At 53.9% G+C, this 14100-nt stretch overlaps 2 protein-coding genes across 2 annotated transcripts; one reads left to right on the forward strand and one right to left on the reverse strand.

Moving 5' to 3' along the window:
• Nucleotides 1-1814: 1814 nt before the first annotated feature.
• Nucleotides 1815-8214, reverse strand: LOC34619099. The gene is made up of 13 exons (XM_026338463.1): nucleotides 7723-8214; nucleotides 7428-7546; nucleotides 6759-6933; nucleotides 6012-6091; nucleotides 5655-5776; nucleotides 5296-5453; nucleotides 5129-5236; nucleotides 4852-5043; nucleotides 4475-4561; nucleotides 4009-4410; nucleotides 2825-3706; nucleotides 2181-2575; nucleotides 1815-1944 (listed from the first exon to the last, which is right to left on the reverse strand). The coding sequence occupies exons 1-13, from the start codon at nucleotides 8212-8214 to the stop codon at nucleotides 1815-1817; spliced, it is 3342 nt and encodes a 1113-aa protein (XP_026194248.1).
• Nucleotides 8215-10208: 1994 nt separating this feature from the next.
• On the forward strand, nucleotides 10209-14095 carry LOC34619100. Its single transcript, XM_026338459.1, has 9 exons — nucleotides 10209-10309; nucleotides 10565-10692; nucleotides 10769-10937; nucleotides 11088-11323; nucleotides 12028-12273; nucleotides 12512-12630; nucleotides 13064-13132; nucleotides 13499-13582; nucleotides 13733-14095. Exons 1-9 carry the CDS (start codon nucleotides 10209-10211, stop codon nucleotides 14093-14095), a joined length of 1515 nt encoding a protein of 504 aa, XP_026194244.1.
• Nucleotides 14096-14100: the final 5 nt, after the last annotated feature.

Below are 14100 nucleotides of genomic sequence, written 5' to 3' on the forward strand. Positions count from 1 at the left end.
GGGCCGGCAAGGCCGGTGGCGCGTGTGTGGCGCAGGCGGGTACGGTCGGGCTTGGCATAGGCGGCATGGGAGGACGAAGCAGAAAACAGAGGAACAGCTACTGCGCTAGGTAATTCAAGTGGTTTTTACAAGAAGAAGACGGCATACGAGCTCCTAGTGTGACTGGAGTTCTGACGGGTGCGCTGCCGATCTAGAGAGAGAGAGAGAGCCAGAGGCAGGCAGGGAGATAGACAGACAGACAGATAGATAGAAGCAAACAAGGGGCAGGGAGGAATGCATACAGAGCAAGTGCGGCCGACCCTGGCACTGCATGTTTACACGCTGTACACGTAAAGCAGTTCAGAAGAAGAGGGACGTAAATGGGGGCCGCATGCGAATAAGGGTGCGTGGCATTAGCGTCAGCGAGGCGCGGAAGCTGACATGCAACAGGAAAGGGAGGTAGGGAGAAGGGCACGCTTGAGGGCAAACATTGGCGGAGAAATCGAAGACAAGGGCCAAATAGAAGGGTTCGAAAGAAGGGTCGTTCCTTAGAAGAGGAAGAAAGGCAGACGGAAGAAGGGGAAACGCTAGCAAGCGGAGGCAGCGAGCGAGCAAGGGTGCGAGGAGACGCGAACTAGTGAGCAGGGAGACGTCTAAGGGAGGATCCCTTACCGGGCACCACATGGGTGTAATTGGGCTTAACTTCCGAGTCAAGTGTCTCGGTGTCTTGGAGGAGAGCTACAGAGGCCCTTGCATCTTGCCGCTCCAGCAGAGAGGCGGCTGTGTGCAGTCGACTCGTCACACCACAGGTGAAGAATCTTACACGACTTGCGGTGGCCTCTTGGAGAGCCTCCACGAGGGTCTGTGACTCAGCAGAATCCTCTTCCTCCGACATCTTTGCCACACCGGCTCAGTAGGTCTGGTGAAAAGTGGAAGATCCGGGAAGAGAACCCGTAGGCTTCAGCATAAGAGAGGTATGCCTTTACAGGTAGCAAAAGCGCCTGAGCACCTGGGGAAGTACTCGAGGGGGAGAGAAAGAAGCTAAGGTCGTACCACCCAAGGTGGGTGGGATTCAAGCAGGGGGCTGCTGCTACGCAGTGGCTTGGGAGATCAGAGCCAGGCTGGAGAACGGCGCTGTCTTTGCGTTGTTGACTTTATATTGTGGCGCCATTATTTTAAACAAAGAAATCTAAAGTCGGTTGCTGCTATTTTGTGTCTGGCTGCCCTTGCTGTTGCGCCCTGAGTCTTGGGGCTGCAGGCAACGAGGACCGGTGGTGCACCAAGGCACGGCGATGGACGATGGGAGTTGTCTTCTTTTACCCGTCCTCTGACCATTCCCTCGCGAGTCTTTTCATCCTAATCCTTGTGCTAAAACAGATCCGACGGTGTTGAGGTGTAGAAGGGCTCGCAGACCTCACAGAGGTTTCTTGTATGGTGACGGGTCAGGTGCCTCATGTGACAGCCCGCTCACTAGCGCGTGAGGCATAGACGGACAGTCTAAACACGAGCACACGTTTTCTCGCACGCTACGCGCTTCTTGCTCGCTGGAGGCCTTCATTGCACAAGCCGGGGAATGTGCTTTTGGCAGATAAAACGAGACTTTTAAAAGGGGCCGACATGCGATTCCTCTCTCGCTACCGCTGTGTGTGGCTAACATATTCTATTTGCTTGCCTATCGTACAGCTTTTCTCAGCCTATTTGCGAGTAGACACCTCTTAGCAGTCATAGTTAAACAGAACAAAAACAAAACCCATATTACGTCGTGGAGCTCGCGTCCCTGGCGTTGGGGACCGCAAGGAGCTGCCCAGAATCTTTACAAGGGCGGGACACTTCCACTATTTATTTTTGGATATCACGGGCCTTTTTGCTGGCACCTTGATCTGGCTGTAAATGTGAATGGCCAACGATGGTGCAGTGAACAGCGTGGTCTCTCTGAAGGCTTCAATCTGGCCCTCGACAACTTGCCTGAAGATAGATAAGCAGGAAAACACGGACACGTTACCTTTCAAATTCGGGATGCAACTTTACCGAGAGACCTCACGCATTATCAACAATGCCTACAATGATCGTTGAAGCGCGTACGCAAACCGACGCCCTAGAAGCTGCGCCTCAATTCCACTTTCACCCGCCGAAACGCCGCTTATGTTGTGTGATCCTGGGTTTGCACAGATCATTTGATTAAATGGACCGCGCTGGCTCACTGTATTTCCTTTGCCATTTCTTGGTAGATATCAAAAATATATTCTCTGCGCTTGATTTGATTTAAATCCCTGCTGAAATCTTCGATGAGGTTTTTTGGTTTCTGCTTCCAGAAAGTGATGCCCCCTTCCTTTAGCTCTTCTAGCTTCTTGCCCATTAGGCGCTTCTGCCTATGGGACTCTAGGAAGGCCGAAATCCGTGAATGCACGTATGTGGGGTCGTACACTGTTGTTATAGAGAAGCAGTAATACAACAAACCCTCGAGCCGTAATGTTGTCATGTGCGTCAGATAACCCAACTGCTCCTCCGTGCGCAGAATGTTGAAAAACTCTTGAGACATCCACTGTTGAACCAGATATGCCAGGGCCTTCTCACGCACCGTGGACACTGGACCAGCCTAGAACGAAAAAGAAACAGGGGCAGCCCTCATTTTGACTAACCGATTGCGGAAAAATTGGATCCGAAGAATACTACCAATAGATTTCCCCCTGTAGGAAAGAAGCCTTTTAGAGAAACATAAAAACGCTCAATACTGAAATGTGGGGCTAGCGGCCAAGTTACGTCAAGATACATCATTAGAGATTTGAGCGCTCATGTTTCGGCCGTAGTTAAGTAGCTAAAAGTTATCACGCTGTTTGGGTCTTACCTGAACGACAAGGAGCGCGTGGTTCTTGACGTCGAATGGATTGCTGTTACGTCTCGTCAGGCTCAGCCGGACCGCTCGGCCGTCACTTCCCTGTAGGGAGAGTATCTTGTCTGTATTTCGCTGCTGACTCTCCTCGGCAGCGATCTCATTATGTGCTTTCTTGTCGTTTTGGACAATGTGTTGTTGCAGGGCCTCATCGCCGCCCTCCGCAGCTCTGGCCTTCTCTGCATCTCTGGTTCCCTCCGCATCTCGGCCTTCCCCTGCATCTCCGCTGTCCTCTACCTCTCCGCTTTTATCTGCATCTCTGGCTCCGACCCCATCTAGGCCATCGTGTACAGCTCCGCCGTCCTCCACATCTCTGCTCTCCTCTGCATCTCTGCCCTTTTCCTCTGCACCTGCGCCTTCTTCCTCTTCTAAAGCGCCTCCTTCCTCTGCATCCCCGCCCTCCTGTACATATCCGCCGTCCTCTGCATATTCCGCTTCTTCAGGCGGACCTTCGCCTTCTTGCTCTGCATCTATGTCTTCCTGCATACCTTTGATTTCGTTTGCCCCCTTGTCTGCCTTCACTTCTGACTCAGTTTTGCTTCCTTCTATCTCTGCCTCATGTGCATCTGCCTGGCCCGTTTCTGCGTTTGTGACAGCCGACGTCATCTCTGTTTTGCGTGCTTCCAGCGACGAGAAGGAGAAAAGCCTGCGTATAGGGGAGCTGAGTGTCCTAAGCGGGATTCTGGTTGGGGCAGAGTGTCTGAGTGGGCTGATGGTTTCCAGACGAGAGACCTGCACGAGCGCCTGTGCGGCCTCTGCTCCAATGGTCTTGTCGATGGGAAGGGCAGTCAGAACGGACGTCAGCAGCTTGGAAGCAGCATCATTGGTGATAGCTCCCTGCAGCACAGCACATGACATGAACAGAATGTGGACAATGTTCTCCTCAATATCTGCACGAAGCCCTTCGGGCGTATGAATGCACAGCAGCCCCCATTGGCCTGTCCGAAAAATCTCCACAAAGTGCAGCATCCTCACAGCCAAATCGCCACAAACGCTGCCCGCTTATAGCCCCTGCGCCCCGTAGTTTCGCCTCCTGAGAACTCGCGACAATACACCACCTGTACTCCACTGCGGGACTAAATCGTATTCCCGCAGCTAGTCTGAGCTAGCCAGCAACTAGTTTCCTGCTAGCTGCGCACCTGTATTAGCCCCTCTACGTGCACTTCTTTCCACATTAGCTCTCCCCATTCCACAATGTCGTGGTAGAGCCTGCTGTGCCACGCGGCGTCTCCATCGGCCTCTGGCGCGCTCTGCCAGTAAGTGCCTGACATTGCCGGCGCGGTGTAGGAGGCCTTTAGCCGCTTGACACCTTGGAGCACGGTCTCGGGGTCGAAGTATGGTGTGGCAACGGACAGCTTCAGTGCATCGCCTGCCTGGCTAGAGGGACTTCTGCTTGCGGCAGCGACACGGGAAGCCACCTCCAGCCAGTCCCAAGTCGCTTTAACAAACTCCTCCCTAAGGAAGGGCCTGAACGGGCACGCTTCTAGCTGTAGCTGTGTGCCCTCGTGATCCTGAGTCGCTTTCTTTCTCTCTTGCCCTTCCTCTACCCGCAAACAGGAAGCCACAGCGTGAACGAGGTGGGGGAGGTGCTCCGAAAAGCCAAACGCGTGAAACACCACCCCGAACGGTCGGCTGGTCCCAGAGACTCTCACTCCAGGGGTGAGCAGTGCAGAAATCCCCGCCCGATGGGCGCTGTCAAATGCCTGAAAAAAACAAGGGGAAGCGAGAGATGACATGTTCGCTTCCAACTCGCACACGGGTCTAGGGGGGAAACACAGAGTCACCAACTTGTTGCGTGTCGATAGGCATACGATCCAGAGCGGAGGAGGGGTACCTGCAAAGGGAGTTGTGCATGCTAAACGAAATCCTGGTTTTAGCGGCTGCCTGCCGCCGGCAAGGTCTGAGAGACTGCATTGCCTCCATTCAACCGCCATACCACCAATTTACTCAGCTGTTGAAGAGGGAAGACGGGGTCTCCATACCTCAGTGATAGAGAATTCGGCGAGTCTGGAGTAGAGGACCGTCATAAGGTACTGCCGCACGGGATCGTCGTGTTTCGGACTAAAGTAGAAGCCAAGTGACATCACAGTTTTAGGGGTTCCAAACTGCGTGTCTCGTTTGTGAAAGACATTGCATGAGACCGGTGCCCCAGGAGCATCCAGGCTTCCCGCTGTCTCCCTCGAGTTGCAGATGTGACCGAGGGAAAACCGCAAGAGTTTAGGATGGACTGGGAGCTTCTGGTTATCATGCTGTTCGAGCTTGAGCGACTGGGCGACAAATGGGTTGCGCAGGGGAAGCGAAAGGTTTTCCTGCTGCAGCGCAAGAGAGACTTCCTCTGTCGGGAGGCTGAACCTGTCCATCCATTTCCTGAGAAGGGAATCCTCAAGAGGCCTTTGTTCATACCTTATGCTGTACCACGGCTCTACTTGCGTCCCCTTCGTCCCTCGTGCCTTGTCGAGTAAGTATACCCGAAGATTATTCGGGTTTAAGTAGTTGTCAATCAGAGACATAACGATATCCCTATCAAATCTGTACATAAGGATATCTCCTGCCAGCACTTCTCGGACGGGCACGTAGTTTAGAGCTGCAGATTGTGCCAAACCACGCAAGGCATCCAGCTGCTTTTACGAAGAAAGAAGCACATGGCCGAAGACCCTCCTGCTCTAGGGAAAGCAGATTACTCGCTACACCCCTTCTTGACACGATTGATTCTAACGCGATAAACATAGCTTATCGATGTAGGGTCTTGCGCGCTGCTTGTCTTGCTGCTGCTAGTGACCCTTACATTCTGCTGCCATCTGGGTGAGGTTGTAAGGCGGAACTATGTCGGCGAACTGGAATTCCTGCTCTTGAACTTTGGCCATCTCTGCATACCGCCACTCCTCTACAGCCAGCGAACGTATGGCCCTGAGCATGCACACAACCTACGCCGTAAGCTAAGCTCAAACCTTACAGGTTGGGCAGGCATGAAGTCTCCGGGGGGTTGACCTTCCGGTTGGAAGACCGATGCGCAAATCTTTGGCCCTACTAACCCCAGGCTTTGTGTGATGGACTCTTGTTGACGCGTTCCTGCACTCAACGGAAGTGAGCGCTTGTGCATTAGTCACTCAATGTGGAAAATAGGGTTTAGGGCGTTCATTACCGCAAATACAGGAAGAAGAGGTCTCCAATAGTTGATATCGATTTCTTCTCAAGGCCCTTTTCCGTCAGCAGGAAGCGAATCTAGGAAATTGGCAGATAAGTACAAGCAGCGGCAACAAAAACATGTCACGCACTCTCGCTACTGGTGCGTATGCTGCAACATGGTGTTCAGGGTGTCTTATCCTGGGAGTGCCGGCTACACGTGATGTGAGCCTACGTAAATACCGCAAAAGCCACTGCAACACCGCTTTGGCGTGACTCACGTCTAGAAGCGTGCAGTACTCTGGAGCAGTTTCCGATGAATTGATATCGGTTACGAGGCCAAGTTTCCTAAGACGGCTGACCAGGGACCCTTTTCCCTGCAGGCCAATCAACTGCCTAACGAAGAGAAGAGGCTTGGAATCCCAAGCATATTTTTGGGGGGGCAGCGCAAACAAAAAGCGCAGCTGGCGGGTGTCCGACTGAGGTGCCAACACCGTCTGCATCGCATGCACACGCAGGCTCTGGCTATAGGGTCAGCAGCAGTTCTGTAAGTGCCCCCTGGGGGGCAGTGCCTTAGATGTGCACGCATGCATGCATGTATGCATACGTGTACATCTAAGGTTTTCCCCCCAGGCATGCAAACGACTCCTTGAGAGCTGTGCGAGCCTAAGCCACCCAAGATTCGCATTTGACTAACACACCCCATTCTTCGAACCCCTGCAGACCCTAATTCCTAGACCTTAGGCCGAAGCCCACCATGCCTTACGAATGTTTTCAGCTCTTCCGAAGCGAATGGCTGATAGTGAAGGGAGCATTCCTTAAAACGAGGTGCTTCGGTGTTTTTGTTCGGGATTCGGCCCAGATAGGAGACAGCAAGGTTCTCAAGGCCATCCAAGGACTCGTTTCCCACAATAACGGAGGTCATGAGGTTGCTGGAATACCTGCGGGTCCACACAGTCCCGCCCAACCCACGCACAGGGAAGCCATGAGTGCTCCAGGATCTTCATGCACACACAAAATTCCCTGAAGCTTCTTCCTAGAGCTCCCTGTGGGGGCGTATCTGTCTGAAATGACGTGCGTCAGAGCACGACGCAGACACGGGTTGACATGGAGGCACACGTATAGGCAGGCCACAGAGAAGCGAATGATGGGATCCCTCCGCCTAAAAGCATGCGAGCGAAGTTTCATAGACGGCCTTCCCCCCCGACCGAAGTTCCCTGAGGGTAACTCTTGCAGGGTGCTGGCTGCGGTACGTGACGACGGCGGCAACGGCCCAAAAGAAAGGCAGGCAAACAGCAGCACATTGGACCTCACATTGCTGCTCTGCAAGGAAACATGAGCTCTGGCCTTCTTGATAGGGGCACGAGAATAAGTCAAGGTATTAGACATGCAGAGCACACAAGGGATAGCAGAACGTACACGCCTAAACGCTCACCACTTAGAGTGAAACTGTTTCATCTCTTGAGTGATATCCAGACCATGAGCTTTCGGTATATCGAGGAGGCTGTGCAAATTACCGACGGAAAAGTTTGAAAAAGGCGTAGCCAGCTTGCTCTGCATCACAAAGCCTTTGCACTCAAGAAGCTATCTACGCTCGACCCCGTGACCTTTAAAACTGCCACCAAATAAGGAGCTGCCAGATTTTCAGGCGTGCACGAAAGTCGTAGGGCGAATGCCTGAAAACGTTTAGAGGTCCTAACGACAGGCTTCCGTGCTGCGCTCTCCCTTACCTGTCTGGAAAAGTGTGCAAATCTGATGGCATCATCCGTAAATCTCAGTTGATACTCTGCATGGACCGCATGCACCTCTTTGTGAACCGCTTCAGGCTTGAGCTCTGGGCTAAGAAAGATGTCCGCCATCCTGTCAATTGCAGGCTTGAGGTGCTTCGGGCCGATAGAGAACGTCAGAACCGTAGAAAACTTGCTGGTATAGGCATTCGCCTTGCCCCCCCTGAGGTGGACAAAGTCGAAGAAGGAGTGGCCACCAGGAAAGCGTGAAGACCCTTGAAACAGCATGTGCTCCGTAAAGTGCGCGAGGCCCTGCACTTCCCGGGGATCTGAAGCCGAGCCAACACCGACGCGCAGAGAGACTGCAGCCTCGTCGCAGTCCGGCTCGTGCACCAATAAAGCCCGCAGTCCATTGGAAAGTACCACATAGCGATACTGTCTCCGGTCCGTCAGGGGGCGTTGAACTGCGCACACACAGAGGCCCACAATGCGCATCACACGACGGCATTGGGAGGATATGCGACGCACGAACGTGCCAAAATTATACAACGGAGTCGCAGCGGGAAGTAGGAGGCAGGACCGGCAGGAGCAGGAGGCGAGGAAGAGAGAAAAATCTCCACAGAGAGCAGCCAACAAGGGTGTATTGACCGGAAATGGAGGTGTAACATTTGTGGGAAGCCTAAGAAGCGCTGGCGAAGGAGAGACGGCACATGGAGTAGCACGCATGTGTGCAATTGGACTTCGTGGTTGGGGTAAATGCAAACAAATAGAGGAGATCAAATATCCGCAGAGCGCTGGTGTGCATTGCTACCCCAGAGAGGCAAATCGGCCACCGGATAGAGGAGGCACAGAGGTAAACATCGCGACACGGGCATGTGGCCAGAAACATGTATAAATATATGCAAACATGCGCATCCAAATGTACTCGCCTATACTGGCCCCTCTTGCATATCCATATCCGTCTATACAAACTACACTTCTACACGTTTTCGTATATGCGGATTTGTTTGCATATGTATCTCTGTCTACATGATACGGCTGTCCATCAATTGAGATAACTGGATGCATCCACGTGAACAGGTTCAATATACGTCTGTACGAGCGAGTGTATGCGCACACATGTCCACTCAAAGACCACAAAATCCACGAATACTGATTGGGGACGGGGGACGTGTTTTCCAAATGCACAAATACATGTAAAAGCATGCCTCAGGCAGAGTACAGGAAGTCTGGTTATTAGGGTTCGAAAGAGAGCCCTGCTTCTATGTTTCTGAGACTTTCACAAGGTGGATTCAATAGAAGCATGAAAACTCTGTTGCGCATGATCTAGCGGTAGGGTCTACAGATATTAGCGCCTAGGAGGGTAAGGCCTCACTGTCTTCCGTTGACTGCAGCACATAGGGGGCACCCAAGGATCCCCGTGCCCCTTCGTGGGACAGTGGTATAGGAGAACCATAGAAGGGGCAAAAAAGAAGCAGAAGGGCACAGAAGAGACCGTATAGCTGCCTCATCTTGCTGGTGCTGCTGATGTGCTGCGGCTGCTCGTCAGGCGATCCTCATGGCCCTCTAAGAATAAGGCTGACTTCATCTATTTGTGTCTGGCCTGCGAAAGAAGACAGGCTCTGGCAGGCCCTCTAGCGCTACAGAGACTAAGGCCTTCCTGTTGGTCTCAGCAGGAGGCTAAGGCTGTCGGCAGCAGTAACAGACAGGGGAGGCGGCATCCACAGCAGCGGATCACTCAGCCCCTCCGCAACAGAGCACGACAAAAGAAACGGGGAAAGAATAATCAGGCCCTTGAATTTAGTGGCATCGAGGTATTCGAGAAGGATAGAGAGGTACAAGGGACTCTCCGGCAGCAGCAGCAGCAGCAGCAGCAGGCCGCTGGGCCTACAGTGGTACTGCTGCTGCTGCTGCTGCTGCTACTGCTGCACGTGCTAGCGGAGCGAGCCCCCCCACCCCACAGCACCTTGAGGCGGGCAATGCTTGCCTTTAATCGCCCTCTGGAATCCGTTTTTAGTATCTATATAGAAAAATGCCAATTGTGTGTATTTTGCTCAGATTTGCTCCATTAGGCTGAGCAGCAGGCTCCCAGCAGCAGCAGCAGTTCTTGCTGATTCTGGGTTTACCTGTATAGATTAAAAGTCTGTATTGGAAAGATATCCGGTTTCTATGCCATATTTTGGATTTGGTAGCACATCCTCTGCATCTCCCCACGGACTCAGCAGCGGTGGGGGCTGCAAGACTCAGGGCGAGGGCCCCCAAACGGACTTCTTCTTTATCGTCTATTCCTCCGTTAGGCCCTTCGTATTCGAACGAAGAAGATCTACGAGGGCTTGCAGTTAATCAGAAGAGAACAATATAGATCCAAAGGACGAGCACACAAACAGCACTGCGGCGGACAGCACCAGTAGGAGCAGCAGCCGTAATCAGCGGCAGCATCGCTGCAGCAGAGTCTCAGGTGCAGATGGCCAAGTGTATACACTGAGACAATGATATCTTGGCGGGGTGCTGCAGCAGCTGCTGCAGCAGCGGTGGCAGCAGGATCAGTGCCTTTGCGCGCCCTAGCTCACCCCTCCCACACAGAGCAGCCGCAGCAGCAGCAGCAGCAGCAGCAGCAGCAGCAGCAGCAGGCAGCTGATAATCACGATAAATTCCCAGTTTGGGCGTCCAAGCTGCTCGCCGTGGGCAGCCTAGTGCTGGTATCTGCTGCGGGTGCAGCTCTGCCTTTTTATCTGCAGCGGAAGGTAGTAGCAGCACATGAGCCGGAGCATGAAGAGGGTTCCTTGTTTAGGGGCCCTCGGCGTAATGAGGCCTCGTATAACGGCAGTGGGGCCCTTCCTGTGAGGCCTCGCCGACCAGAGAGTTGGATACAGGTTACTTTGGTGTTCTTGAACTGCTTTGCATGCGGTACGAAGGAGGCTCTCTTAGCACGAAAAGTTGTGCGTGCCGCTGAATTTCAGGGTGCCTTCGTTGGTGCCGAGCGCGTAGGGCGGGCAGACCAAGCTCCAAGACTGGCTGCTGCTGTGGTGCCGGCTGCTGTTTCGTGCAGGGGCCTTTTTAGGCTTAGGCTTGTTGCATTTGATGCCAGAGGCGGTGTCTCAGTTGGAAGCCTCGGGAGTGGTATTGCGGCTGGGGCATGGCGACCATGAGCACCCGTACAATGCGGCTTACGTGCTGGCGGCTGCTGGACTTACACTGATGCTTATCATGGAGCAGATGTGGGGGAGCTCGCATTCCCGTAAGGCGCTGCTGTCGCGGCTGCTTCTTTGGCGCTGCCTCATGCTCCCCGTGCCGCTGTTTTCTGACGACCCCTCGGCTGCTCCGCAGGTGCAGCACTAAGGCCAGAGCCCCCTTCCCCTACCCCCTAGGTGCCTTGCTGTCTACCTTGTTGTGGCTACTGCAGATGGGCACCACCACGGTGACTCCTTGTCGAGCTTGAGCGCAGCAAGCGCCGTCAATGAGCACTCGCCGGCAGCTGGTGCAGCCCTGCCTCACCCTGCGCATCTGCATGCGCAGCAGCACGGCAGCTGCAGCGAGGCGGCTTACTGCCCCGAGTGTGAAGACTGCGTGGAAGCGCATACTGCAGCAAACGAGCACGATCTCGGCTGCGCTCAGAAGTCTGACGCTGCCACGCTGCTGTCTGCAGGACGGAGGGGAGGGGAACAGCAGCAGGAAGTCGATGCGAAAGCAGCAATAGGAGAAGGGGCATATTCCAAGTGGCGGGGGGCTGGTGATGCTGCCAGTGTCGCTGCTGCTCCGGGCAAAGGTTCGGCGGTGACTCCTGCGGCAGAAAAACATAGCCGTTGCGAGCGAAGTAACAGCAATGCCAACTTCAAATGCTTGCCTTGCGAGCCGACGTGTGTCGCTGCTGTACCTGGTTCGGGGGCAGCTGCAGCAGCACAGGGGAATTGCTGCGGCACCAGCAGCTGCAGCAGAGGCAACTTCTGCACGAGCGGCAGCCGAAGCTGCTGCTCTCGCTCACACTCACCTGAAGCCGAATTGAGAGTGCATTGTGGGCTGACAGGAGACAAATGCCAGGTGCGAAGGAGGTGGCCCTTAGCTGCTATGTATACATAAATAAATAGTTTTTGTTATCTACATACATATAAGTTCTTGAGTGGACGTCGCGGCATCCGTCGCTTGTCTCGCTGCTCGCGTTGGCGTTTTGCGTGGCGCGTGTGAGGCAGATGAGTGCTACTTCTCTTTTGCCTGCAGGGTGGTGATTATTACGCTGCTAACGGACATCAACTTTCTGCGGCTCTCGTTGTGCCCAACGGTGGGTTTTGCTTCTGTGCTTGCAATTTGCAGGGTCTGCGTTGATGCCGCTGTGTCTATGCCGCACTGTTAAAGCGGTGCTTCTTGTATGTGTCGGTTGTTGGCGTCATGTTGCAGCTGCCTTGCGGTGGGCTGGTGCTACAGGGCGGAATCGCTCGGATGAGGCCTATCTGTTGCAGAAGCTGCAGCAGCAGCTGCAGCACGAGAAACCGACAGCCTCGAAAGGAGGGTCAAAGGTTCCGTTGGCGGCTGCCCTTGGAGCGCATGCAGTTTTGGAAGGTGGGGGAATGGAAGGAGGGGGAGGGTAGGAGGGGCTCGTCAGCTCTCAGTGGAAGGGGTGCGAGCGCGCCCAGTGGTTATGTGCCTTGACGCCTTGTGTCCCTCGACGCAACGTCTCCTTCCGTGTTCATAGACATCCCGCAAATGCATGCATGCACGCATTTACGGGGCTGCTCCGTAGAAAGAGTATCTCCTTGGAACCCCTTATGTTGCGTCCTTGATGCATGCGGCGTTGCAGCAATTGTTGTCGGAATGACGAGGACGACAGGAGACGTATGGATTTCAACGCTGGCAATTTTGGGGCATAAGGGTGCAGAAGCAGTTGCCCTCTCCTCTGCGTTGCTCAAGGCTCGAACGGTGAGCGGTGGCGCATGCTGCTGATGCACTAGGCAGCATGGTAGCGCTCGCATCACCTTGTGTCTCAGCTGAAATCTAGCGTTGGGTGTATCGCTGCCTCGCTTCACGCGTCGGAGACAGCAAGCAAGCAAGCGGGACAGGACAGACCACGCAGCAATGGATTTTCATTGCACATAATAACTAGCAGCGTATGCGTCTTGGCAGCTGTACACATGTATACAGCGTCACGGGGAGAGACACACACCCCTTTTGGTGGAGCTTTTTAGGGGGCCGATCCTTAGATGTCACCAGCTCCTGAGTCCGTGTGGGGTCTTGTGCAGCCTCAAATTTTTTAATGCCTTTTCACAGTGCGTCTTCTCTGCCGCAGCTGCAGGCGCTTCTCGTGTGTGTGTATCAATGTGTCGGGGGATATGGGTTTTCGTCTGCGTCACAGTCCGGTTGGGTAAAGCTCGCGTGCCTCTTTGTATTTGTTATGGCAACACCAATCGGAGTCTTGATCGGAGTCTTTATTGCTTGGAGGGGTGAGTCCATTTTTTTTAAATCGGGAAACGCGTCCTTTCTGTTGCTTCCTGCATCTTGTCCTTTAACGTGTCCCCCCTCGCTGAGTTTCTGTCTGTCTGCGCCTCTTGTCAAACTTTTTTCGCGGTGCCCCTCTTCCCCTTCTTACCCCTGCACGCCTCTCTGTCTGCCTTCTTTTAGCCAGTCTCTAGGTTTTTGGCTCTTCCTAGCCGCTGTCTCCGATGAGAGTGCGGCCTGTCGGCTTCCTTTCCTTATATCCACCGCCTTTTCTGTTGAATGGGCTAAATTTGCGCGTTCCTTTGGTAGTGCAGTCCCGCGGTAAAGTTGAAACGCTTGTTTCTGCTCTGAGGGTGCTGCTGCTGTTGCAGAGTCTGCTGCGGCGGGTGTCTTGAACGCGCTGGCTGTTGGAATCATTCTCTATGCTTGCATTGAGGTGAGTTGGAAGGCTCACTGTCCGGCAACCTGCATCTTTTAAGGCTGCTGTCGTTTCGTCCAAGTGCATCAGAATGCGTGTCTGGTGCCTCCGCTTGGCATTTGCTGTTGCGGCGCATAGTCCTCGAGCTTAGTTCTGCTTTCTGCGCAGATGCTTGCCGAGTTCGAGGTGAAGGCCCGTTTTCCGCGTCGCATGCTGCGGTGCTTTGCATTTTTGTGCGGCTTGGGGCTTTTATTTGGCTTGGACTTGTTGCATGCCCCCGTGTGTCATCATAGCCATAGCCACGAGCACAACCACAGCCACAGCCACAGCCACGCTGAGGAGGATGTCTCTGGTGCTAGCGCAGCTGTTGCTACCGTACTGGAAAGGAGCCATCTGCGGCACTTGCACTATGACCCCTCTACCCGTCATGTCGTGCACCATCACGATGAGGAGTATCAGAACCTTCCTCGTGCCTTAACCGGTGCAGCAGACGCAGGTGCACGTGCAAATGCGTCTGCATCCACCCCATAGAATAG

Source organism: Cyclospora cayetanensis, unplaced genomic scaffold (assembly GCF_002999335.1).
Source record: "Cyclospora cayetanensis isolate NF1_C8 unplaced genomic scaffold, CcayRef3 CcayRef3_contig_261, whole genome shotgun sequence".
NCBI lineage: Eukaryota > Apicomplexa > Conoidasida > Eucoccidiorida > Eimeriidae > Cyclospora > Cyclospora cayetanensis.

Bases quoted from the DNA above. Each gene is read 5' to 3' on its own strand.
- LOC34619099 (XM_026338463.1), bottom strand. From the start codon at position 8,214: ATGCGCATTGTGGGCCTCTGTGTGTGCGCAGTTCAACGCCCCCTGACG. The intron at 7,547-7,722 runs GTAAGGGAGAGC...TTTGTGATGCAG, and splicing joins TTGCACACTTTTCCAGACAG to AGCAAGCTGGCTACGCCTTT. The intron at 6,934-7,427 runs GTGAGCGTTTAG...GTGGACCCGCAG, and splicing joins AAACAGTTTCACTCTAAGTG to GTATTCCAGCAACCTCATGA.
- LOC34619100 (XM_026338459.1), top strand. From the start codon at position 10,209: ATGATATCTTGGCGGGGTGCTGCAGCAGCTGCTGCAGCAGCGGTGGCA. The intron at 12,631-13,063 runs GTGAGCGGTGGC...TCTGCGTCACAG, and splicing joins CGTTGCTCAAGGCTCGAACG to TCCGGTTGGGTAAAGCTCGC. The intron at 13,583-13,732 runs GTGAGTTGGAAG...CTTTCTGCGCAG, and splicing joins TTCTCTATGCTTGCATTGAG to ATGCTTGCCGAGTTCGAGGT.